General features: G+C 39.8%; 3 protein-coding genes across 6 annotated transcripts in view; 2 read left to right on the forward strand and 1 right to left on the reverse strand.

The window, feature by feature from the left end:
• The first annotated feature begins 342 nt into the window (after positions 1-342).
• On the forward strand, positions 343-2,431 carry rpl29 (ribosomal protein L29). Its single transcript, XM_076268453.1, has 4 exons — positions 343-414; positions 833-883; positions 1,084-1,148; positions 2,259-2,431. The coding sequence occupies exons 2-4, from the start codon at positions 847-849 to the stop codon at positions 2,337-2,339; spliced, it is 183 nt and encodes a 60-aa protein (XP_076124568.1). The 5' UTR covers positions 343-414; positions 833-846; the 3' UTR covers positions 2,340-2,431.
• A 2,386-nt stretch (positions 2,432-4,817) lies between these two features.
• On the reverse strand, positions 4,818-12,834 carry LOC143104708 (troponin C, slow skeletal and cardiac muscles-like). 2 transcript variants are annotated; one of them, XM_076268957.1, is made up of 6 exons: positions 12,692-12,834; positions 6,584-6,614; positions 5,740-5,886; positions 5,320-5,434; positions 5,082-5,218; positions 4,818-4,905 (listed from the first exon to the last, which is right to left on the reverse strand). In XM_076268957.1, the coding sequence occupies exons 1-6, from the start codon at positions 12,737-12,739 to the stop codon at positions 4,874-4,876; spliced, it is 510 nt and encodes a 169-aa protein (XP_076125072.1). In that variant the 5' UTR covers positions 12,740-12,834; the 3' UTR covers positions 4,818-4,873. The 2 variants fall into 2 exon arrangements, with proteins under 2 accessions (XP_076125072.1, XP_076125071.1); XM_076268956.1 differs by having other exon boundaries at positions 4,864-5,218.
• iars1 (isoleucyl-tRNA synthetase 1) overlaps positions 12,160-26,826 on the forward strand; it is a 55,980-nt gene continuing 41,313 nt past the window's right edge. Inside the window, exons 1-11 of one of the 3 annotated variants that reach the window (XM_076268953.1) lie at positions 12,160-12,211; positions 12,842-12,965; positions 13,390-13,546; positions 14,934-15,053; positions 15,426-15,508; positions 17,640-17,757; positions 18,854-19,001; positions 22,092-22,179; positions 23,018-23,078; positions 23,353-23,448; positions 24,943-25,065. In XM_076268953.1, coding sequence (XP_076125068.1) covers positions 12,847-12,965; positions 13,390-13,546; positions 14,934-15,053; positions 15,426-15,508; positions 17,640-17,757; positions 18,854-19,001; positions 22,092-22,179; positions 23,018-23,078; positions 23,353-23,448; positions 24,943-25,065 — 1,113 coding nt within the window. In that variant the 5' untranslated portion in view covers positions 12,160-12,211; positions 12,842-12,846. The other 2 variants (XM_076268954.1, XM_076268955.1) reach the window with 2 other exon arrangements.

Genomic DNA, 26,826 nt, shown 5'->3' on the forward strand with positions numbered 1-26,826 from the left:
TAGTTACTTTTTTAATTTCTTTCAACTTCCTGACATGTTCTAAGCGGTTCTAAGGGGCTTTAAGTTGTCTACAGGGTGACAAAAATTGACATAAACAAACAAATTGGGTTTACACCCCATGTTGTCCCTACAGAAGGGTGATAAAGTTGACCATTTTGGCTCCCACAATTGACTTCTCTTTTCATTTTTTTCAACTTTACACATGTTCGGAGGGGATCGTATAAATAAATACGTATTTTAAATACATATAATTGAAATACTGCCCATGTAAGGAGGCCATTAGATGTTTTTTGCCCACATAGGGGGCAGCATTGGTTTTATTGTGGAGTTCCAGGCCTGCTACTTCGGTTCTTTCATATTTCCCACAATTCCATCGTGTGTCCTCTTCCGGTGCAGAACCCCTACGTGTGGCAGGTATTAGATTTTTCTCACAACATGTTTTCTGAATCTAAAGCAATCTTACATCTTTCAAGCTTTATTTCAAGCTGTTGTTCTAAAGAAATTAATAACCATTAGTGTGCTATATAGATTTGTCTTTATGTTACAACTCTCTTGTAGTATCACTTCAAAATTATAAGCTAATTTCTACTCATCACAGATTTCAGTTCTGTAACGTTAGTGTCCCTTTTGTGCTACCTAACTACGAATTTTCTTGAAACCAATTTATCGCACAATGTTATCACAATTAACACCACAATGCATTCTATTCGTAGCTTTCTGGTGTGTCGGAGTAAGTGGTTAATGTTAAATGTAAGGGCATTTGTGGATGTTGGTATGGTTGGCTAACGTTCGCTGGCTATTTGCATCTTCTCCCTCCCTTTCTTTCTAACAGAATCAGCTACCGAAATGGCAAAGTCAAAGAATCATACCACCCACAACCAGTGTAAGTAGTTCCACTGTGTTCATTGTAATACCTTATAAACCACCGTAATTAATGTGGTAAAACTGAGGTCGATGTTGGACAACTAACGTTGACGCTAGACAGCTAGCCTAACATTAGTGTAGCTTGGTGCAAGCTCATGTTGTGAACATCAATTCAGCTTCCCCTGTGTTTTGAAGTCTTGTAATATTCTTAATCTTCAGCTCGCAAATGGCACAGAAATGGCATCAAGAAGCCAAAGTCCAACCGTTACGAGTCTTTGAAGGGGGTAAGTTGAAATTAATAGTTTTTGCTGAAGATGTAAGCTTGCTGGTTAGTGGAAGTGTAGGCTACACTTTCATGTTGTTGGATTAAAGTTACCTGTTTTGGTAGGCGTGTTCAAGTCGACCATGCTTGTTACTGTTTTGTGCAATGTCTTACTGTGATTTCAACTGTTTTAACTTCTATGTTCATGTGTATCTATTACTGACTCCCAACTTTTTGACTAAAGTGCTCGCGTGTGTGTCCTTTACCAACCGCACTCACACCCATAGTACTTAAACAGTTTTCAATCAGATATTTCTAACAAAATGAATTGCATCCATATATCCTTGGTCGATGTGTGACTATTTGGGTGCACCTACATTTGGGTCAATGGAGTCTGAAGTGAGTCTGGAGCCCTGAATGGCAATCAATGGAACAGCAGCAATTGCTGTTTTCAGTTAAAGTGTATTTTGGTTTAGGGCATGATTTGAGCCTAGTGACCCTTTACTGAAATAATGGGGTATGCCATCATTGTTTCCTGCAGCAGGTATGAGAAAATGGTTCTCAAAAGGGAATTTTGTGGAAGTATGGGTAAACATAAAAATATACTGAAGATTGATACATTTGCAAATACTGACCCTGGCCTAATGACCAGACAATCAGTTGACACCTAGTCCTGAGGTTTAGCAGTGCTGCCTTTTTAGTCATTTCTCTGCAGCTAAGGCTTCATAGCTCTTGTATTATTGTTGAGTGTGCTTGTGGATTAAGCACTGACATGGCAGTTGATATTGTCTGTTGATTGCTGCTTCTGATGCATGCGGTCATCTTATCTCTGGTTCTGTTTCCCCTGAGTTTGGATGACCATACTGTCAATCACTAAAGCGTAGATGAACAGTCAGATGTGTTTTCAGACATGGTCGATGTGATCCTTGCCTAACTCTGACATGGACAGCTAATCAGTCTTGATAATCATTGCATTAATGCAGTGCCAACCTCAGCAGATTCTATAAGATCTACTTAAAGGATTTTATTTGTCAGGACATGAAGTCCTTTCGACATGAGTCCCCCATGGCTTGTAGTCTTTGATATTGGTACTGCAGGGTCTGGTTTTCACTGCCTTTGTCTTTTCCTGCAGGTTTGCCCTAAGTTCTTGAGGAACATGCGTTTTGCCAAGAAACACAACAAGAAGGGGGCGCAGGCCATTGCCAAGAAATAAAACAGCAAGAGATATTCCAGAGGCACCACATATACCATCTTTCCTAATGGACTGTGTACTACCACAACAATAAAGCCATGGTTTGTTAAGGACACTGTCAACAACTCATTATTAGTGTGAATGGAACATGAGGGTTTTTTTTTTTTCCCATGCAGATTCATGTAGTTTCTGTGAAGCATTATGACCAGCTGAACTGCATTTTTGAAAAGGTTCACTGCTACTTTCATTTTACATTAAAGTCTTGGGTGTGCCTGTAATCCTCAAACTAATTCTGGTGTCTGTTCTCAAATATTGTGCAATGGGAATCCATTGGCCTCTTGTTAGTTTACCTTGATGTGGTAATCAATTCTTTACGGATTCTTGACATCCTGGAGAAGTCCTTTTTTGCCACTGCATTTATTTTGGTTGACATGGTCAGTTGAATATTCATGGATTTCATCAGGTCCCTTTCCACAGGTGTATTAATCAAGCACCATGCAGTCTGCATTGATAATTAAGGTGCTTGATTTTATACACCTGTGGAAAGGGACCTGATGAAACCCATGAATAGTGGAGTTCAACAGGGTTAAATGTTGAAGCGCTATTCACTAGCGCAGACCTGAGCTCCTTCTCGTACTTTCCCAGTAGCGAGGTCCTGAGTTAAAACGTTGTAGAGCTCTATGGCTATTGCTTTACTGTGGTGATCTTAAAGTAATATTATAAGCCAATATACTTTGCCACACTCGGTAAATGTCAAGCCAATAGAAGTATGCATGCACACTGGAAAAAAATATTGCAGGCTCCTTTTACCGACTGATACTCACCCGTGGAGCACTGAAGGGGGGTATATTAGTTCGGCTATTGAATTCAAATATCAACACTTTCTCCAGTATTACTGAACTTTCCTTCAGAGGCATTAACAACCTTCACAATATGGCTGCTGCAAGTGGCAATGAATCACCTTGAATCATTGGTCTAATAGCATTCCTGTTGTCAGGACTGCAGAACTTTTGAAAATGTGCAACATCTAATGCAAAGTGAATTTATTACCTCATTGTTAGTAGCAGCTTAATAGACACACTGTCTCACGATTTGTTCATTGAGCAGAAATAGCACAGTGGGGCACACAATCTCTCAATGGTCCAGTTTTCATTTTCATGACTGATTTATGCTCATGGCCCTGGATATTTGGGGTTATATGCACGAGTTGTTTCTCACAGGAGCAACAAGGTTATTTCCTGTGATTACACATTACTAGAGGTATGTGCACTAGCAACACTTGAGAGTTTTACAATATCTCTACACAAAGACTTAATAGAAGAACATAGCATAGACATGTACCATTCATTGTTCATTTTTAACATGTATGAGGAGTATGAAAGCAACTGAGCCAAGGCCAAGTGTCTTATAACATTCAGACATGTCTGCAACTGCATTTGATGGAGAGTGATGATGCATGACACGTGCATGTTAAAACAACAGTAAGCCATTCTTTGAATGTTTAAGAGCCAAGTAGCTAAAATGCAACAGATGGACACTAATAGAGGTAGCTTATTGGTGTGTTCTGACAATATAAATATATTGTCAAAACACACCAGTTATCTAGTTCAAGTTCAAAATTCTCCACCTCAAAATTAAATTGTCCTTGTTTTTCGTGCAGGTAAAAGTCTGGTCAAAAGCCATGTTTCATCATTCCCTCATTTACCTATGTACCATCAGAGTGAGGCACATCAGTTAAGCATATCGTTAAAAGAATGAAGTAAAAACCTGCACAATATGCCATTAACTTTACAGTGGAACTATTTTAAGCAGACTTCCTTGGAACATTTGTAGAAAGTTTAAATACAGGTCATGATGAGCCAATTGTCTTACACAATCTCACTAGAGACACTGCCTTTGGTATGTGTGGGTCATTTTAATTTCTGTCATGACCCATGCATGACTCCAAGTCTTGTCGTTGGCCTTTTTTCCTAAACAACTGTTTGACAGCTGTACTAAGCACAGATGAGGTAGTGACAGACAGATGAGGTTCCTCTGCAGTGCATTGGGAGGTCAGAGTCTCAAGCCTGTTGCTGCCCCTTAGAAATCCTCTTTGGTGAATTTAAATGTTGTTTTGAAATGTAGCTGTTTAAAACATCCCATGGTGTGGTGGTTGCAAAAAGGGATAGTGTAGCTTGTGAAACATTTCAGTATTTTATTGTGTTCCATAACATTGACATTGGTATGGTCTTGCGGTGAAAATAAGAAAATAAAATAGTGATGTGTGTTGCTAAAAGCTGAAATGTCTATTGCCTTAACAACACGCATTGTACAACACGCATCTGATGGTTTGCAAAGACATCTGGCAACTTCAGTATTTCCCCATGCATGTGAGGTTGGGACAAGGCTGCATCTAAAACAAAAAATATATATTCTAGCATACAACATTACAAACCAGAGCACATTACCATTTGTTTGTTTGGGTGAACATGAAATTTGCATTACAGTGATTGCTGTTGTGAGACTTAATCAAATACTCAAAGCAATTCAATTTACACAGTCTTGATCTACTGGGTTTACTCCACTCCTTTCATGAATTCCAGGAATTCTGAGGGAGAAAATATATTGTTCTTAGATGATGGTCGTAGAAATGCTCTAACAAACATCATTCAGAAATACAATCACAACAGTCAATTATGCTTGTTTTTAACCAGTTTATCAAATATATTCAAATATACAATCAATGGGCTGCTATTGGACTGTCTATTCCAATCAGTATCTTACCATCATAATCAATTTTCCCATCATTGTTCCTGTCTCCATCTTTCATCAATTCTTCTATGTCGTCCTCTGTGACGGCCTCCCCAGTGGCTTCCAGCATCATCTTCAACTCCTCCAAATCAATATATCCATCTGCATTTCTGTTGGACAGCATTCGTTTAAAATAATTTGATTAGTTAGGCTATTACTTTATTAAGGGAATCACACACAACAGGTGGATGGAGTAACAAATGTAACTCACTTGTCAAACATTCTGAAAATGTCTGCAAGCTCCTCTTCAGACCTGTTTTTGCTGTCGTCCTTCATGCACCTCACCATCATAACCAGGAACTCATCAAAGTCCACTGTGCCACTTCCTGAGAAGTGTCACCCAACACAGGAAAAACTAGTGACTTAATAGGCAAATGCCTGTGGTTGATCTGGATTATACAGAGCAGGCTAATATACATGTACAGCAAAATAATGATCTTGGGTGAACAAACTAAGTTTCCAACCCAGAGCTAGTTCCATTTAAAGTAATGCCATTCATATTATCTGAAAAGCACATTGCTCATACATGTCATGTGTACATGCTGTTTGAATAATTGCACATGTAGAACTGCATCACAAGAATTGTTGACATGTAAGTGAGACAGCAGTATACAGTAGATGCCAACATTACCATCCTCATCCACCTCGTCAATAATCTCTTGGAGTTCCTCTGGTGTGGGGTTCTGACCCAGCATCCTCATCACTTTACCAAGCTCCTTTGTGCTAATGCAGCCATCTTCAGCATCTTGCACAAATATGTCAAAGGCAGCCTTGAACTCTGTATTGTCATACAGATAGCAGCCAGATGAAAGAATACATCTTTTGCTTTCGAGGAAACAAGGAAGGCAACTGGTTCCAAGTCGTTACTCAAGTACGTATGTACCAGTTACTTCTTGTATAATACATATAGACATCTATACATTTGATCAATTAAAACTTCCCTTATTTATTTGTTCCTATGTTGAATATTTGAACAGTGTTTTACATGCATAGTGTGGGGTGTAGTCCCAGAATGTGGTAACATCTATGCAAAGTAAAAATCATTGCCTCATTATTGTTAGTAGCAGCTGAATAGACACGCGCTATCTCATGATGATTTGTTGTTTATTGAACAGAAATAGCACATGCACCATGTGAGGTGGGGCACACTGTCTCTCAATGGTCCAGTTTTCATTTACATGACTGATGTATGCCCAGGGCCCTGGGTATTTGGGGTTAAATGCACGAGTTGTTTCTCACAGGAGCAACAAGATTATTTTCTGTGGTTACACATTACTGGAGGTATGTGCACTAACACTGAGTGTTTTACAATATCTCTTTACACAAAGACTTAATAGAATTACATAGCATATAGACATGTACCATTCATTGTTCATTTTTAACATTTAATGGTCAAAGCAACTCAGCTTGAAGGCCAGTGTTTTACAATATCTTATACACAAACAAAGATCGAATAGAAGAACATAGACATGTACCATTTTTTTGCTCCTCTGTAAGTTGTTCAACCTGTACAGGAGAGATGAATTAATTTTATCATCTCATTCATCTGTAAAGCTTTCCTGAGACACAAATTGTATAAGGATATACACATGAAGCAAACAATTATTACTTTGAGCTATGATATGCTTTTAGTATAGCACATTATAGTAACCCAAATTGCTTCCAGATGTGTTTCAATAAAGTACAGAAAAATGGAGTCAGTCATTACCCATTTAGTCTCACATTTAGGTTTTTTTCAGTCAAAGAGGGCACATCTAACTCCTCTGCTACTCACCTCTCACTGGCTGCTATAGAGTTCAATTGAAACCCCTCACTCTTGGACAATCACTGGCCCAGCACTAGTTAATCTAAAAATGCTATGGATCAAATCTATTCCCCTTCTTGATGTCATCTACTTGTATTATACCTTCTGGAGGATTATAACATTGCTAAATTAAATGACCTTAAATGTGGTTTAAAGAAGGGGAAATCTATGCTTAATTCTGCAGTCAACATTTGATCAAAATTCATTATATTACATTAAGGATTAAGCTATCTGTCTTTTTTTCTTGGTTGTTCTTGATGATGAAATAATAATTTCCTATTAGAGAAAATATTTTATGAAATGTATAACTTCTCCTCTTAAAAATGATTTCATTTACATATTGCTGTTTTGATGATAAAAAATACTGGAGCCCATGGCGGATTTTTTAATTTAACATAATTTACATTTAAAGTTTACTTTGCACGCTGATCTGTTGTAGTGGAAAGAAAGGCTTACGTACCGCTGCCTTGTAGATGTTGTCCATGGTGTTTCAGAGATGGCTTGTTTAAAGTTCAACCCTTACTTTATTCCACAGGTGGAAAGACTTTATAAAGAAAAGGACTGGCAAAAGTGGGTTTTATAATCTAGCCTAACAACTGGGGGTGGGTCCTACCTCCAAATATGGACCCCTAAATTGTCTGAGATTCCCTTCACTCCTTTTTCATAATCTTGGTGGGACATGGAAGGTAGTGACAGATCCTGTCAATGTTTGTCTGTATATATATATAGATCATTCAGGGGAAAAAAATAAAAAGGGAAATTGGAATGGAAATTGGACACTGAGGATAATCCACACGTCAATAAGACCCCAATGTGACACGAATGCACAAGTTGAGCATTGATCACATTAAGGAATAATAAAGATCATCCAAATCTGGATCATAGGCCTACACATGTAGCCTGTGCATCAGTTAAAGCTGATTATTTATGTTTCTCATTAATCAGCCATTCCTTTTTTATAGGACTTTAACCTCATAAAATCAAGGGCCTGTAGCCAGATGTTTATAGTAAACTTGTATAATATTTCTATGACGTTCTGTAATACCGCTGCATTATCCTTCTAGTGTTCCCATGGGCCTACTGCAGTATCTAAGGCATAGCTAACTTCTTTAGTAGGTTGTCCCAAAAGATAGGCTGTAAGATTGCTATGGTTTAATCTATTAGGCAGTCCCACCTTTTATAGGAAATTGGTTAGATGATCTGAAACATTTGCTTGGACAGAAAGTGCAAGTGTACAGAAATGGAGTGAAAGTATGACCTCTGCTGGTCAACAGGAAAGTTTTGCATTTTGACACACTTCATTGGTCATTTGAGCTGTTTAGTCAGGGGGCCTATGTGGTTTCTGTGGGATTGAAATGTTAATTTTTGGAGAGTGGTTGGACTGTCTTTAGAGGTCATTGAACATGGAGAAAAATGATGTCTCCATTTTTTTTTACCTGTTTTAACCCTATTTCTGTGAATTTGTATATTTCACTATAATTAACACCATATATTTCGCCTAAATCACAACAGTTATTTTCTTATTTTTAACATTATGATTGTATGTCAGTATTATGATTGTATGTCAAACAATTAGAGATAAGATCAATAACCAATCAGTTTCACCAAATACACATACTCCATTGCTGAAAGATAGCAAAATCACAGAATCACAGATGAGACCTCAAACAACATTTAATTCATTTACATATACACAACATATTAGATCTCACCTCCACAATTTCCTCATCAAAATCTACTAGTCTACTACTACAACTAGTCTACTAAACCTTATTCCTACTCGCCTTCTTAAGACTGCTCTCCCCTTCCTGGATAATGTTTTGCTCTAGATTATAAATAATTCAATGCTATCAGGGCATGTACCGCAGTCGTTTAAGACATCTGTTATTAAGCCCTCCCTCAAAAAACCTAGCCTTGTATCGATACTGGTCTTCCTGGACCTCAGCGCTGCATTTGACACCATAGACAATGACATACTACTTAGGCTTGAAAATTTGAAGGCATCAAAGACTCAGCACTCGCTTGGTTTAGATCAGTGTTTTTCAACCACTGTGCCGGGGCACACTAGTGTGCCGTGAGAGATCATCAGGTGTGCCGCAGAAAATTACCCAAATGTCACTCACTGGTCCAGAAAAGCAACTGTTGCATCAAAGAATTTATAACCACATACTCTCATTGATTGTATGATTGCACTATTTGTGGTATGCAGGCATTGTACAACGGGGGCCCCATATCCAGTATTCACAGAATCATCACATATCCAGTTCAAAACAACAATTAAATTAGATATAGTCACCTACAAATGAAACAGAGGGCGCTTGTTATATTGAGCAGGTCTTGCATAGAAGCCATAATAAGGCCATATCTGTGTATTATTTGAAATTTTAGGCTATGGTATGTTTATTTTTTCTTCACACAGGATTACTGTGTTAGTGTGCCGTGGGACATTTTAAGTGTCAAAAGTGTGCCGTGGCACAAAAAAGGTCGAAAAACACTGGTTTAGATCATATCTTCCTAACCGTCAATTTGTACAGGTCCATAATAAACCATCTACCCAGATTATGGTAAAATGTGGAGTGCCTCAAGGCTCAGTACTGAGGCCCCTGTTGTTTAGCAGATGATGCATAACTATACCTCTCCATAAAACCTGATGAATTAACACTGTTAGCCAGACACATGTATAAGAGATATAAAGACATGGATGACGAATAATTTCCTGCTTTTGAACTCAGATAAAACAGAAGTCATGGTTTTAGGTTCTAAAAAGATGAGGGATATCCTATCCACATCACAGGCTACATATGGTGATCTTCCACTGACCTCATCCACAAGTGTTAAAAACCTAGGAGTTATAATTGACCAGGACCTAGCACTAAGTAATCACATAAAACAGATCACCAAAACTTAATTTTACCATTTAAGGAACATTTCAAAGATAAGAAAGTCCTTATCCTTACCAGATGCCGAGAAATTAATGTTTTGTCATCTCAAGGATGGACTATTGCAATGCTATTGCAATGCTATTATGCTGGCTGTAATAATACCTGTCTAAAGAGCTTACAGCTTATACAAAATGCAGCTGCTCACACACAAAAAAAATATGAACATATTTCCCCCATTCTAGCATCTTTACACTGGCTACCTGTTAAAAGTCATTGACTTCAAAATATTACTTATAGTTCTTGGTTGGTCGCCTGCATTGAAAGAGGACATCTCATGAAGACGCTCTTTTGTCTGCTTCTGACAGAAGGAGCACTTATCTATGCTGGCAGCAGCTGCTGCTGAACAAGTGTCCCTCTAGATGGACTTGATGCAGTTGCAGGTGTTGCTGCAGGTTCAGAAGATGGTCTACCGCGTCATTTCTGAAGACACTGAGTCCTGCCTGCTTCACATGATTTGTAGTAGCGAATCTTAGCATGCTGCAGATGCTCTGTTACAGGTGGATTTGTAGCAGTTCCTGTGCCTAACTGCTTTGTTCTGTTGTAAAATAACTGCACTGTAACAATGTAATCGTTGGCTGATCTGTGATACCCATCTCCATACTCTCTCATGGACAAAAACAAGAAATTTGGCATATGTCTCTAGTGATGGGTCATTCACCAGTCCACACATATCTGCCACTGGATACATAGCCCAAAATCTGTTTCTTTTAGAATATGTGTGCCATCACCTGACTAACAGAAAGACACCTCAGAAACTAGACTGTGCCACCATGAACTATGAAAGTGTGCTTGCTCAAATGTAGAAGGCTAGAAGGTCACTATCACCAACCATGAAGAACAGAGCACTATGTGCTTCAAGTTATTCGATATTCTAAATTCTATCACTGCCAGATATCAACAGCCAACTGTCACTGGTAGTCAGGGATGGATTACTGCACGGGCCTACCGGGCCCAAACCCAGAGGCCCAAGGAGTCAGAGGGCCCAAGCCATTGCATGGAATCATTGCCTCAATATCAACACATAGGCTATGAATCTGATTGAAATAAAGTATTGGCCATCCCCAAAATGCACCAGAATACAGGAAATCACATCAAATAAATTTAAAAAATGTCCCCTGCAACAATTAGTGGGGGGCCCTTAATACATCAGAAAGTTCATAATCCGTCCATGCTGGTAGTGTCTCTCTTTCTCTTTCTCTCTCTTATACACACACACACACCTTTCTGTTTGTCTAGCTGATCCTTTACCCTTTCTTTTCTTCACACTTACATAGGCTTCGGAAGGCCTTACAGACTTCAGCTGGTACTATGTAAAAGTTTATTAAACTTGATTTAACAGAGATCTCTGCACTTTGTGCTCTGAAAAAATGTTTTATAATGTTGTATTGTTTATGTGGTCCACTTTTGCACACTACCTTGTAGAATATCTTTGCTTTTTGGCACCAAACCCTATGCTATAATACCAGCAATGTGAGGTTTATGGACAAAACACCAAATTTGACCTTTTCTGAATTTGACCTTTGATTTGGGTCCTTCAAAACCTTCAAAAAAATGGAGACATTTTTTTTTTTTACTATTAAGAACCCCTAGAACAAAGATATAATACTCTCCAAAAATTAACATGCGAATCCGACAAGCCCCCAAATTAGACACATAGGCCCCCCTTCTAGTTTGAAAGAACGCTAACATCATACCAATGGCTAGATACCCTAGTAGGCTACTTCAAACTTCCTTACACTGCTGCTATAATTCTTATATTAGGCTACTATGTTTACATTTTTCTCTATATTGTCCATATAATTATACTATAACTGTTATGCTTACATTTTTTCTCTTATAGCCTATTGTCCATATTTAATGCTGGACTAGGCTAGACTTTAACCATGCACTGTAGCACTGTTGGACTTATTTGCACTACCACCATGGTCCATGACATACACCTCATTGAGCACCTTACCACTGCATACTGAATCACAGTGTCAATCCCTGCCCTGTCACTGCAAGCGCCTCATACAGTACAGAAAGTGAATCCTTGTTTTAGAAGGCTATCTTTAGTATCTTTTACTGTTCATTTTAGTCATGTGGATTTTTTTATTTTTTTTAAATCATCCTCTTTATCTTGTTGTGTGTGATGTCTTAAGCTACTGGGACCTTGAATTTCCCCTTGGGGATCAATAAAGCATGTATCTATCTAGATCATAGACTGTAAAAAATAGATGCAGTCGACATTCTCTGTCGTGCACTTTGGTATCTATGGTTAAATACAGGGGTAACATTTCCGGTTCCGCTCACGCTTTCCTTTCAGTTGCATCATTTCCCTGTCACCTCCCCTTTCAGCTCACCGGCGAAGCCAGCATGTGAGTAGATTGTAGTATTGAAAATATTACACAGATCTTCCTGCGACTTTCAGTAACATCTTAGAAATCATAATTATTTAGAGCGTCTGTGTAAAGTCGCATTCCACTTTTAGTAAGCAACAGTTGCTTTGACGCGCAGCTAATCAGTTCATGTTAGCTGAAGTTAGAAAGCATACTAACGTTAACGTTAGCTAACAAAATTTAGGCTACGTCATTTCTTTGACAGGTCGTGCATTGTCTAGTTGTTGTACAACCTGCAACACCGGTATCTTTTTGTTTTGGTTTTAGTTCAGGAATAAGATCAATATAATTCGTTGCTCAAAAGCAATCCAGAAAAGTTACTTTTTCATTGTAAGTCTGCGTTTTAGAGTAACTGAATCAAAACACTTGTGAGTAAGATGAACTTGTGGACTTGAGTGGAAATGTGGTGTTTGTTTTAGATAGATAGATAGATAGATAGATAGATAGATAGATACTTACTTTATTGATCCCCAAGGGGTTTTGTCTGCAACTTTGCTCGTAATGCATTAAAAACTACAGCTGTTTCAATCCAAGGCTCACACACATGACAATGCCATATCCTCTGGTTCCTATTGGTTTGTTGTTTATATTGACTTGTTTGATCGGTAGACACCATGGTGGAACCAGTGCCTGAATCCATCCACTTTCCCTCTGAGGAGGAACGGGTGCTCCAGTTCTGGAAGGACAAGGACTGCTTCCAAGAATGTCTCAAACAGTCCAAGAACCGACCAAGGTATGACAGACAGAGTTTAATGGTTTGTAAGAGTATTGTGTTTTTTATTATTATAAATTAGATTGTAATGTATCAGCAATAAACATTATTGCAGCCATACTTTATATTAAGCCATAACTGAAAATGTAGTAAACTCACAATTCACTACACAAAGCAACATTCCTCAAATGTTGTGTGTGGAGTGGGGATGATGTCCTTTAATCACAACCCAATTCTTCATCAGAAAAATGTCTTGCCTTGTTTTCTTCGCCTCATCACTTCATTCCACATTAAGTTAAGGTCATTGACCTGCATGTAGAGAACCCAAACAAAGTGGAATGTTGCAATGCTGGTTTACCATTGTCCAAGATTGCTTCCTGGATATATTGTCATTGCGGTTAGTGATGTCATTTTCTAAATAATTCTGTCTTGATGTCACTCGTAGGTACACATTCTATGATGGGCCTCCATTTGCCACTGGCTTGCCTCATTATGGTCACATCCTGGCTGGTACCATCAAGGACATTGTCACCAGGTTTGCCCATCAGAGTGGCTTTCATGTAGACAGGAGATTTGGCTGGGATTGCCATGGATTGCCTGTGGTATGAACCATTTATGTTGCACTTTTCAATTCCGTGTGTGGCTTGTTGAATGGTAGTAGAGCTGCAAGTCTTACAGTATCCATTTCCCCCAAAATGTATTTGTTTTGACTGTAATAGCTGTTTCAGTACTACCACAGCATTGTCCTCAGTAGGGATGTAACGATTACTGGTTTAACGGTAAACCCCAATAAAATTCTTGACGATAGCAATTACCGTTTTGATTTTAATTATCTTAATTACCATGGTGTGAAAAATGTGTGTGGAGTTCTTTCCAGCATCATCTGAGTAGAAAAAGGCGCACAGGCGCAGCATCAACGTGGACTTGTCATGTGTTTGAAATCAGGTGCCACTGCTGCGCATAGTTCAGGATGACTGCAAACACAAATAAACCTAGCTAGATTTGTGGATCTGCGGTGCATTTTTGCAGGCCTACTCTCACAGGAATGGTTCTCCATTGAATCTATCAAATGTATAAGATAAGTGGCATAACACTTTTGAGATTTTGAGATTTTTTACCACTCGTCTGATATGAATGCATACAACTGCCTACTGCATCTTGGAAGTTTGTTGTGATAAACACTCATGGCATCTACTAGGCTACAGCTAACGACAACTTGTGGCGGCCATTCATTCACGATATGTTGTAAAATATTGAAATTGTCGGAAGTTTACATAGGCTAGTTTAAACTGTAGCCTATGCTTTTCTTGTCCCCCATGCCTGCTTCATTCATCCTGACCAGGAGGGACAAATGAAACAATACGCACATTCCGCTTTTGTTGAAATAATTCCTGAAAGGTTTTGTTTAGAGCTGAAAATGCAACTATATGTTACAGAGGACAGATGTAGGTTGCTAGTGACAAAATATTAACTTTCAGTGTGGCACAATCTTTTTGTGAATTAAGTTTAATTAAAAGGTGTTTAATGGTCCCAGCTCTCCCTTATGGGTGGCTAGTTGTGAGCAACAGACATGCACAAGATACAGCTTCAATCAAATGAGTTGCAGCTTTTTTTTAGTGACTAACAATTGACTAACTTTACCTTAGTCAACTGCCCATATTCTATTCGTTTTTCATGTTTTCTCTCTCCCTCTGCACTAACATGCACCAAGTAGCAAAAAGGGAGCCTTTTTCTCTTAAAGGAGCTATTTCATGACAAGACACTATTCTATTCTGTTGACTCAGAAACATTTTCAGCACATTTGAAAAATACTGTGATAGTACCAACAACCGTGACAATTATGGTCACTATAATAGTCATGTTAAATTTTCATACCGTTACATCTCTAGTCCTGTGTGTCTCAAGTAATAGCAATTGAGACAGAGATGTTATACATTTGCATTTTTGTACTATAATGTCTAATGTTTCTTCCCCCTCTGTCCCTCTTAGGAATATGAAATTGATAAAACCCTTGGCATTAAAGGGCCAGAGGATGTGGCCAAGATGGGAATTGCGGAATACAACAAGCAGTGCAGGAACATTGTTATGAGATACTCAAATGAATGGGAGGTATGTTTATGTTCAATACTTGGTACTTGTTCAGTACTTGGTGTTGAAACTTTTCAATGTGTTTCCAGTAGTAGAGACTATTTATTTGTTGGACCACATTGTTGTGAGCATCTCTGTCTTGCTTGATCACACACAAGGCTAACACATATAGGGGTAGGGTGGGGATAGTCACACATTGGTCCTTGTCTGAGGTACGAAATAATGACTTTGGATATTTCACTGAATCAAAACATATGTGATAAAAGGAAAGTGGTGTAAAGGCAAGACTGAGATTTGGCCTGAGAAGGAGATATTGAAATGGATGTTCATATCTAAAATCCTGATTTGAGATACGATTGACCTCAAACTCATTATTATTATTTTTTTTATCAGGTATCTGTTACCCGTATGGGACGATGGATTGACTTTAAGAATGACTACAAGACTCTTTATCCTTGGTTCATGGAGACTGTTTGGTAAGTTCAGTCATTATAGACAATGTCATCAGTAAAATAAACAAGCAAAACCACAACATAACAAGACACCATGTTGTTAGCTGACAGTCATTATTCAGACATAGGACAGAACAGATTTGAACTGAAATAGTTAAGAACTATTGATATTGATATTACTAGCTGTAACTATTAAAAAAAGTAGTTCCACCGCACTTCTGATTGCCAATCTGGTGCTTCACGGGAGAGGACCGATCATGTGGAGAGCGGGAGGAATCACCGGAGCACACAGACGTGGATGCTTGTTATTTTATTTTGGAGCAGTAAAAAGAGACGTTTCGATGGGTATTACATCTTATCATTTGTTTAGAATATTTCTTCCCGGTGCGGGGGTGTGAAAAGTGCTTTGTTTTGGTGGAGTTTGAGCACTGTGTGCAGTTGCTGCACTTGTGAAAACATTGAGGTGGATTGGAAAGCCAGGTTATGGGACAAGGGATTTTCATGTCTGAATGGACAAGGTGGTCTCTAATATTTTCGAGAGTGTCTGAAAGTGAATAGTAGTAGACTCCCTGAGGGTCAGGTTGCATTGGAGAATATGCCAATGTTTGCGGATTATGTTTTTTATTTTCCTGGCTGCTGGAGAGTAACAAGTTGACGTCTGATTTTGCGTAGCCCCTTTGCTCAAAGCCATTTGATAACTTGAACGGCCTTGGATGCAAAATCTGAGATGGAACTGCAGTTCTTCCTCACTCGTAGAAATTGGCCCATTGGAATGTTCCGACTTAAGTGAGTTAGATGGTTATTGTCAGCTCTAAGAAGGGTATTTCTGCTTAAGGATTTGCGAGAGATGGTAGTTTGTAATGTATCATTTTCATCCCTATAGATGCTGAGGTCCATCTTGGTAGTGTATAGGTCTAATTGAGTGACTGTCACTTTAAGACGTTCGTGAGGGAACCCTTGCAATTGTAACACAGTTAAAAGGCTGCTGATGTGTGGATGCAATTCATTACGTTTTCTACATAAAATAAAGGTTCGTACTTTGGGACAAGCACTTTTGAATTTTGGAAAACACTTTTCCATTTATATCGGGATTTTGCAAACATTCAGTGTCAGAGTCAATAAAATCAACCCTTCAACGAAAAAAAATCAACGAAAAAATCAACGAAATTGACAAGCAGCTGTAAGTAGGCTAAGCATGCTAAATTCGACATCCAAACAGTATTCTAACGTTAGCTTTGAGATACTGCTTGATTGCATAACTTAACTTAGTTTAGTCTCCTCAATGTAGCCTACTATGTTGTGATAAGACCTTAGCAGAGTTAACTTTAATGCAGCAGTTTTGAACAAATTTGCGCAGCATGGTCACGATGCTAAGCGGATTTAATAGCAATTTAGCCAGACGTATTCTATGCAATGCTTCTATGTGGCATTAATCCTTCAACATTCGTGAATATTTTGTTAAATGCACATGCAGAGGAGTGGCAGCGGGCTACGAGAGAGAGCGGGGCGGGGCAAGGAAAGGCTGGGTGTGTAAAAAGTGCAGCTCAATGCAAGGATTTGATCTTATATTTAATTTAAATTAAATTAAATTGAATTAAACACAGAATATTAATGTGGGGCGGCCGGTTTTGATTTCATGGCGCCCCGCCACAGATTAGTCAATGTATGGGAAACACTGCCCCCTTATGAACGGAATTCCACAAAACTCAGTATGCATTCAGAGGGTGTCAAAGTGATCCTACAGGTCAAATTTGTGGAGTTCTAAACACGTCAGTCAAAGATACCTAGTAGTATAGGGCCATTAGTAGAATGTAATGTAGTGGAATTCTTCTCCACCCTAAATTTTTTGAAAAATGGGTTACTTCTAAATAGACTATTTCAATACATGTTATTGCATTCAAGGGCTACACATTTGCAAAATAAGATGGAAGGAAGGGTTTGTTTTAGTTTTGTACCCTTTGTACCCTACTTCCAAATGCTGTTTTCACACTGTTCACATCTGCGCTCATGCTCATTTTAGTGTTTTTAAATTCCCATTATTTTGGTTTATGGCCCAATGAATCTAATGCCTTATTAATAATCTAACTACTACTAAATTCTCAACCATGCCTGTGTGCTCCCCCTTCTTAATGTGTTGTTTCCTCTCTTACCTCAGGTGGGTGTTTAAGCAGCTGTATGACAAAGGCTTGGTCTACAGGGGAGTGAAAGTCATGCCATTCTCCACTGCCTGCAATACTCCTCTTTCTAACTTTGAGTCTCACCAGAACTACAAGGTATGCTGCTGGCCTGCTTGCTGTACTGCCCACACACATTCACACTCACAGCAAAGGAATTGGCAGTTCGCTGTTGTAGTGCAATAGATTAAACAAGGAAAAACTTGTACATTTCTTCTGCTATACCCTCACAACGACCAGATTGTTTTTGATATTTGTTTGTTTTTGCTGGACAAGTGAAGGCTTTGGCGCATGTCAGTTGTGATGGGTGTTTCGTGTGCTCACTCATGTCAGTGTTTGCGAGTGTGCTAATGGGCTAGCACTACAAACAGGAAATATTTCATTGACATGACTCAGGGCTGTGAGTTACACCACTACAAGTGAGAAAGACAGAGAGAGAGAGAGAAGAAAAGCTGGGATACGGCATATAGCCTGAGGTCATTCGTATCTACATGTTAAGTATGCACAAACAGCAAAACATGCAGTACCGTTCAAATCAGGCAAGAGTCAAAATACCCCTGCCCCTCGTGATTTATTAAATCTCTCTTGATCTTTATAAATAGTTGGTGATTCCCCCAAGAGCACCACTGCGCAGAAATAAGTTGAATAACCAATCACATTTCACTCCGTGTTCTAGTATCTCTATGTATGTGACAAATACAAGTCTTGGACACTGCTGAAGATGTGGGGACTCTTCAGTCATCACACCTTATGTCCCAAAGTCATTTTTTAGTTGGCTTGCAGATGAATGTTAAACATCTAATACGTGCTAGCTATCTGCTAAAATGAATAGCATAACTAGCCAACAAGCCTTGTAAATATTATCAACAATAAAGTTGGCACTGATGAAGTTAGTAGCTGATGTGTTTGGGTCATAATTGGTGTGTAGTGAAAAACCTAGAAAAATGGTGCCAGTATCGACAGACATGTTTAGCTCTTAATCATATGACCACATACCATCAGAAAGTGTTTGAGGATGGCAAACTTGTTAACTACCAAAACATACCTTAAAACCTTATAAACCTGCCTAATATTGTTATGGCTAAAACATCCTTGCACTGGATCGCAGGCTAATCATGTTCATAATGAGTTTTATCAAGTAATATGTGGATTCTTTTTTTTCCTCTTGATCAATCATCGTGATCTCCCTCTCCAGGATGTCCAGGACCCATCTGTCATTGTCAACTTCCCTTTGTTGGAGGATGAGGCTGTTAGTCTGATTGCCTGGACCACTACCCCCTGGACTCTGCCCAGTAACCTGGCCCTCTGTGTCAATCCAGAGTTCCAGTATGTCAAGGTCAAAGGTCAGTCTGTGTTTTAAAGGCTCAATTACGCTCAACATTAAATACAGATATGGATGCAGTTGGAGCCTTCTGTTCATCCTTGTGTGTTCATTTCGTCTGTCTTTTGCAAATGTTCTGAAAGCTTGTGGATGGAACAGAACAATGTTTGAATCAGACAGATCCATGTTTGTATGAAATGGGAGCATACAGTACAGTACATCAGACATAAATCGGATATGAAAAATCATAATGATAACTACATTAATGATAAGCCTTACATTTGTCCTTTCTAACAAAGGGCCGCCATGGGTCAGTTAATTTGATGCTGATGCTGAAACCATTTGACTGTTCTTAAATGTTATTCTTTTTGCAAAAAGGGCATAATAAGGTGTCCTTCAGCTGACATTTTTGAATATATTCTCCAGTTAGAACTGTGATGCTTTGAAGCTCTAAAGGTCTACAAGTCTTCAAATCAGGTCACTCAAAAAGCCTAGTCTTTTTTTTTAATATAAAAATAGCCCTGGACTCTTTTGTGTGTGTGTCTCTGTGTGTCTGTGTGTGTGTCTGTGTGTGTGTCTGTGTGTGTGTCTGTGTGTGTCTGTGTGTGTCTGTGTCTGTTTGTGTAGGCATGAGTGTGTATTGCTGTGGTTCCCTTTTAGAGAGTGCTGGTGGTAGATGGTTGACCTACTTTCTGTGTAGACTGGTGCAGTTACCAGCTAAAGCAAGCAGGGGGCACTGTTGCCCCTCAGCACAGCCTGCTGTTGCCTGATTGCTGCATGGGAGAACTGCACAGAATACCAATCTGCTTTGCGTCGATGGCTTGGGCCCACGCAAACTGCCAGCAGCAGCAGCCGGCATGGCCTGCGCAATCATTTATTGGCCCGCTCCAGAGGGACGATGTGCCATCTTTTATTGATGTGCTTCCCCCCTTCCCTCTCTCCCTTTGTTTCCCATTCTTCACCTCTTTTTTCGGTCTTCCTCTCCCCCTTCACCAGACCCTGTTTTTGGTCCCATTAGTCAAGACTGGTTTGGAGCCTTGCTCACCTCCTCTCACTGTTCCTAAGTGCTTACACCCATCTCCTGCGGTTCCATGAGTGTGTCTGAAACCCACTGACCACACACTAGTGTTTATACTATATGGAGTCAGGACCTCTGCAGATACAACTGGAATATAAATGCGCTGAGATTTGATTAGCTTGTTTTCTCAATGTTAGATTGGATGTAGAACCAATGTTTTGTATGACTTCACTTTAGTTTCTAATATTTGAAAATGGTCTTTTAATCTTTTTAGTGCAACAACCAGCTCTTCCATTTGGAGAATCTCAATCATTTAAGAAAAAAGGTTGGTCTAATAACAACCTAGGGTCTATTTTTAGATGATAACAAGAGTAAATGGTTGTTGGGGATGTTAACAACATTAATTGGTAGCCTGGAAACCAGCCCAAAATTTGAGGTCGGGAAATTTGGTCAAGCCTTTATGCCCGTATGAGAATCAGCTGACCAATCAGATTGTCCAGGTGAGCTTGATGGACAGATGAGACAGTGACAGTGCCTATTTATTCTCATGACCTGAGCACGCTTCGGTTGATACTGTTACCAGCGGAAAGCTTGTTGCTAGAGAAGCTAGACGTTCAGATGTCGCTATCGCATCTGTCCCACAGTGGAATAACTTTTAAAAAACAAACAGAAAGCTGTGATAAAGGCATTTGTTGAGATGAAGGATCTTTTGACTGTTTGCATGATTCACGGTAGGCTATTTTGTTGTGCTGATTGGTTGGGTCTATCCAATTGTGTGCAGAGGCATTTTTCCTCCTGTGTCTGTTGAAACACGCCCCATATTTACGTCTCAATGCTCCAATTCCAGACTCATATTCTGACTAGAATTGAGTTCTGGCTACGTCAGGCTAATTAATTGGAGTAATTTTGAGTAAGACCGGAATATACATTTGCAATGAAAATGCTAGGGGAAGTCCATACAAAATCATTACAGAATGCAACATAAGCTACTGCATAGGCTCTAATTGCAGGTATCTTTGGCTGATGTGAATTGCACGAAATTTGACCTGTAGGATCACTTTTACACCCTCTGAAGGCATGCTGAGTTTCATGGAATTCTGTTCATGGGATGCACACGCACACTCACATAAACACACCAACACACGCGCGCACACACACGCGCGCGCACACACACACACACACACACACACACACACACACACACACACACACACACACACACACACACACACACACACACACACACACACACACACACACACACACACACACACACACACACACACACACACACACACACACACACACACACACACACACACACACACACACACACACACACACACACACACACACACACACACACACACACACACACACACACACACACAGGCACATAAACATACACACACATAAACAGACATACACACACCATTAACCCCCCCCCCACACACACACACTCACAAGTGAACACACACGCACAGAGAAGCACACATATACACAGAAGCAAGCACACACATGCACACAATCATTTACATGTACATACACAAAAATTGCAAGAGTAGGAGATGGAGACAAATTGACAAGCGTGATTTAATTTTACGGGAAGAATGTGCAGGACTGGGCAGCAGTCAGATTTTGTACCGCTCTGCGGTACATCTAGTTGATACTGCAGTATGTCTGCAGGAACCCTCTCCACAGTATCATAGAAGTGTAATGATGATTTGAGCCTTGTCAGTATCTTAAAGTAGTGATTTACTATGAGTAGCAAGTTTGCCAACAAGGCTATAGCTAGCTATATACTGTTTTGTTGAAAATACATATTCTGGTCTTACTCAAAACTACCCCGATTAATGTTGTTAACATCCACAAGGACATTTTATACTAGTTAAGTTCTAAAAATAGGCCCTCGGTAGACCAAACTTTTTCCTTTAATGAATGATCATAGCTGTTCTATTTTCCTGTTCAGGCAGAAAAGGCTTTACACTTGCATGTTAAATTTGGTACAGTTTTAACCTGTGCCATTGCTCTCCTTGTCAACTTGATGCAGCAAGCAGCTGACTGCCTATTGCTCTGTGTTTCCTTTCCCCTCAGATAATGCCACGGAGAAGGTCTACATCATGATGGAGGCACGCCTGGGAGCTCTGTTCAAGTCGGAGGCAGAGTACACCCTGCTGGACAAGTAAGCGCCAACCTTTGACCTGCTAGCTGTAGCTACTCTCTGCTGGACCTGTCTGAATTCTCAGACGTATTTGCTCAGCTCTTCCCCTGGCCTGTTTAACTCCCACTGCCTGGAAGGCTGGAGCTCAGCGCTGAACTGCACTGTGGGGAGATGAGGCCGCCTGCTTCCTGAGTGGTGATGGGAGGAGAAGGTCCTTGGCCGTTTTAACATCTTAAGCCTTTATTTGTTATTTTTGCAAGTGGTTTGTTGGAGCTGTTAGAATCCCAGTGTCACATTTAAATATAATTTTGTGCTGTCAAACAGTTAGAAAGCTATGATAATGAGCTAAGCTGTTTCGTGACTAACTTGGATTCTTTTCTCTTGTGTGTTTTTTTATAAATTATAATTGTAACTTGTGCTGCAGATTGTTGCTTTGGGTGAATGAGAATTACCCCTCATTGCTTTCACCTTGAAACTCTATTCATGACCTTTATGCCCTCTCATTGTCCTTGGACAGCTTTAGCTGTTGAACTTTCTTTTACTCTTTCTTTTACGCCGCAGTCAACCATAGGCTGAGCCAGACTTTGAGAGATATGACTAAAAGAGAGAACAGAGGACAAAGGAGAGACAGAAGTCATTACACAGCTCAGTGGCTGTCCTCAGAGCTGCAGGAAGCAGCGTCAGAGGATGGGGTGAGACTGGACAGGCAGAGAGACAGTCAGACAAAACAGATCCTGCTCCATAGAGCTGCCTACGCCAGGCACACTACTGGCTCCTATGGAGGCTGACAGGCCAATAAGCTTACGGTGTCAGGAAAGATTGAACCGCTGTCTTCACTGCTCTCATCTCCCTCCCCCAGGTTCCCTGGCAAGGCACTGAAAGGGAAGAAGTATAAGCCACTCTTTGAGTACTTCAGCAGGGTAAGCGCTCGTCTGACCTCTGATACAATCAATATGTGGGCTCTTTGGGAGAGTTATATTAAGCTTTATGGTATAGTGTGCTCTTGAGCTGTAAAATAAGTTAACTTGGGGCTATTCTGTGGCTTTACAAAGTCATTGCCAAAAAACTTGAATGTGTTCGAAAGGCCTGTGTCAGATTAGCATACAGTAAGTCATTTTGTTTAGTTCCATAACTTGGTTGGAACTAGCTTTTGTCTGTTTATTTTTCATGTTGGTCTCTCTCTCTCCGGTGCAGTGTAAGGAACATGGGGCCTTCCAGGTGGTGTTGGATAACTATGTCCGTGAAGAAGAGGGTACAGGGGTGGTCCACCAGGCACCATACTTTGGCGCTGTAAGTACTATTGGGCTGCTGAAAAAAAGACACTTCCTCTCACCTCATTTATTTTAATTTATTTAATTTAAGTCCCACGCATAACTGTTGTAGCATACAAACCCTAGCGGCATTACCTTAGTGCTGTATGTGGAGATATAAAAATGTGTGCAAATCAATGGGAAATATAGCAATTACCACACTGCCTCTGTCATCACAGACGTAAAGCCATTGGCCCATGGTAGGGTGTTTACATTTTTTTCATGCTGGTGCAAGGGGCCGTTCAAAGGTAAAATATAAAGCAGCTACAGCACAAAGGACATAAAAAATCAAGTCAAAATATGTTGTTGCAGATCTCCCAGTATAGGCTTGCACGACAGCGTGTGTAATGTAACAGTATGAAAATTGAACATCACGATTATAGTGACCAAAATGATTGTGGTTGGCAGTATTATCGCAATTACATGTTGAAGTGTGGTGGAAATGATGGAAAGTCAGCAGAATAGCATTAATGTCAATGTCAATTTATTTTATATAGCACATTTAAAAAACACCAACAGTTGACCAAAGTGAAAGTGCTGTAAAAATAAATAAATAAATAAAATAATAGTAATAACAATACAAAGTAGATCCTACATTAACAAAATAGTAATAAATGAAAGCAGTTGTCACAAAAAAAACAAATCAATGAAAAGAAAACCGGATCAAGAACAAAAAGAAATGAAATACAAGGTAATAATCTAAAATCTAAAATATGGTAGTGGTGGTAGTATATAGCAAAAAGCAATTGTTTTTCAGTCCTTGAACAATCATGCACAAACCGTATGGGATGAACACGGAATGGCCACAGAACTTTCGCAAAGATATGCTTTCATTGGCTAAACCATCGGGAAAATAAGACCCCACCGCTGGTGCTTGGGGGTCCGGTTCGCCCTGTTGGGACTTATTTTCCCGATAATGACCGGCGTTCTATACATTATCCCTTACATACTCATATATGGTATATGGTCATAATAATAATAATAATACAATTCAATGCTAGCGTGACAGAGAGCATAAAGGCAAGCAGACTAGTAGGCTATCTTTCCAAACACGCTCACATCATTAGCAGACAAACCATCTAGATGAACAGACTGAGTTTTTCCTCCAAGTAGCAGGTTAAATGGGCAGAAAAGGCACACAAAAGAGAAGATTTAATTTCACCGGTGGGATCATTTCTGATGGGCCATTGGACAGGGTGTGGGCCCATTTTGGTGGCCGATGAGCCCTGAGTATGTGTTGTGGAACAAATTGGGAGACAGAAACTTGGTCATAGAAAAATACAGGAATTACCCTTGAGGAAAACAGAGAATGGCATAGAGCAGGGATAACTGGTACCAATATGCATATCATAATGGGCAGAGTATTTTTTTTAGACAGAAACATTTTCATTTATTTCATGTCCTCAAGCCTTTAAAGTTTCAGTTTTTGAAACCAAATCGTTTCATCCATGATGGCGTTGTGTTCTTCCCTCAGGATGATTACCGTGTCTGTATGGACTATGACATTATTCAGAGAGACTCCGCGCCAATCTGTCCTGTGGATTCATCCGGCTGCTTCACGGCTGAAGTCACCCACTTTGTTGGGCAATATGTGAAGGTATGGTGCCCTCTGAATACATTAAAGAGCCCATCTGAGTTCTGGCACTGCAATATTTCGTTTTTCACACTTTTCTTGCAGGTTTGAAAGCTTCCAACATATGAACGCAGTTAATCAAACATTATTAGCCAATATACCAATGATGAGCACACAATCCCTGCATGAGTCTGTGGAACCACCACAGATTTGTGAAATTGCAGATTTTGATACGTACTTTATGTATGAATTTGGCACACGGTGTATTATAGAAAAATGGGATGTTTGAATTTTCCAGTCTGTTGGCATTGGAAGTTGTGTTCTACATCAGTTAAATGAGCTGTGCTCACAATGAAATGTAGATTTTTCATGAAATGTTTCACAAATGATCACAAATTGTGTCAAAACATTGTTTCAAATGACCTGATTTCTATGGAAATTCCATTTCATTTTGATGTCACATTGTGAAACCTCCAAGCAACACGGCTTTTGGCAGCCTTTACACGTCAATGAAAATAATACCACATGATTGTGGGTTCTACCTGCTCTGTAGTCTTAGGTGTCTTGCTGTATACATATCCCCTCCTTAGTCTTCCTTGACAAATGTATTGCCATTTATCTTTTTTCCGATGGACTTGGGCTTGAGGTAATTAAAGAAGAAAAGCTCCTGACTTCTATTTGTCAGGATCTCTGTCCTGCTGGCAGCTTCTACATTTATAGTAGTTTCAGCCTGCTGCTCACTGTCCTCCTTCGGACAAACACAGGGCGATAAAGGGCAGGCTGGTGAGTTACAGGCCAGAACAGAGGAGCTGCTGTCAGCACTATGCCCAGGAGGGTGGGGGAGTGGGCAGGACCTGCAATGCAACAGCACTGCGCTTCTCCGAGGAGGTCCATCGAGGGGATGGATGCTAATGATGAGCAGAGGAGCCCCTAGCTTCCACAGTGGCAGTGCCTGTCTTTCTTTTTTTTTATCATGACACCCCCAGAATCACACACACAGACATAGGCTGCCAAAATGTCAGTAGTCTTCCAGCTGCCACCTGTGACTTCTAGGTCAGTTAGCTCTCCGTTGTGTTGTGTTGTGTTTTGGTCTGAATGTAGGCTCCAGCACTTCACGTTTGTCTGTCAGTATCAGACTGTGGTGGTTTGCTTGCCATTTAATCTGCTTGCTTTTGGCTGTAGGGCCGTTAGCCACATATCTGCCCTCAAGGTTATTTTGGCAGAGGACAAGATGGCTGTCAGGATTATTCCTTTCTTTTCCGGTCTGTAGCACCATTCTGTTTCGTTTGGAAATATTGCTGATGAAGGTTTTGCAACACCAGGACAGAACCTATCAATGTAAATGTCCCTAGTATGTTCTTTCACATTGTCAGCATAGAAGATGTCCAAGTGTTAATTATATCATTGTATTTTTGGCAAACTGCAAACTCAGCCCTCCTCCACATCTTATGGCTAAAACACTCACCTATGGTTTGGTTGTGAAACACATTTATCTCTTTGTGAGGATTTTGTTCTCAGAATAAATGTGCTTCCCTTTAAGGTTTGTGAAACCAAGATTAAGCAGTAAAAGAAGATTTTCCCCACCTGTTTTACTCATCTTTACCAGGGGTGCCAGTAAATATGCAGGTCACTGTATGTCAGTGGAGAATACCATGCTTCAATGCTTATAGATCTATGCTTATAGATCTCAGTGAAAGGATATCGGATAGGTGCAAATACTGCCAGGCTTTAGGGAGTTGAACAATTGGCATGGTAAAATTCAACAGAAGCCTGGTGTAACGCTGG

The sequence above is a fragment of the Alosa pseudoharengus genome, unplaced genomic scaffold (genome assembly GCF_046254945.1).
Source record: "Alosa pseudoharengus isolate Yale_2024_CS ecotype anadromous, Long Island Sound unplaced genomic scaffold, YU_APseudo_1.1 YU_APseudo_1.1_scf_5, whole genome shotgun sequence".
NCBI lineage: Eukaryota > Metazoa > Chordata > Actinopteri > Clupeiformes > Clupeidae > Alosa > Alosa pseudoharengus.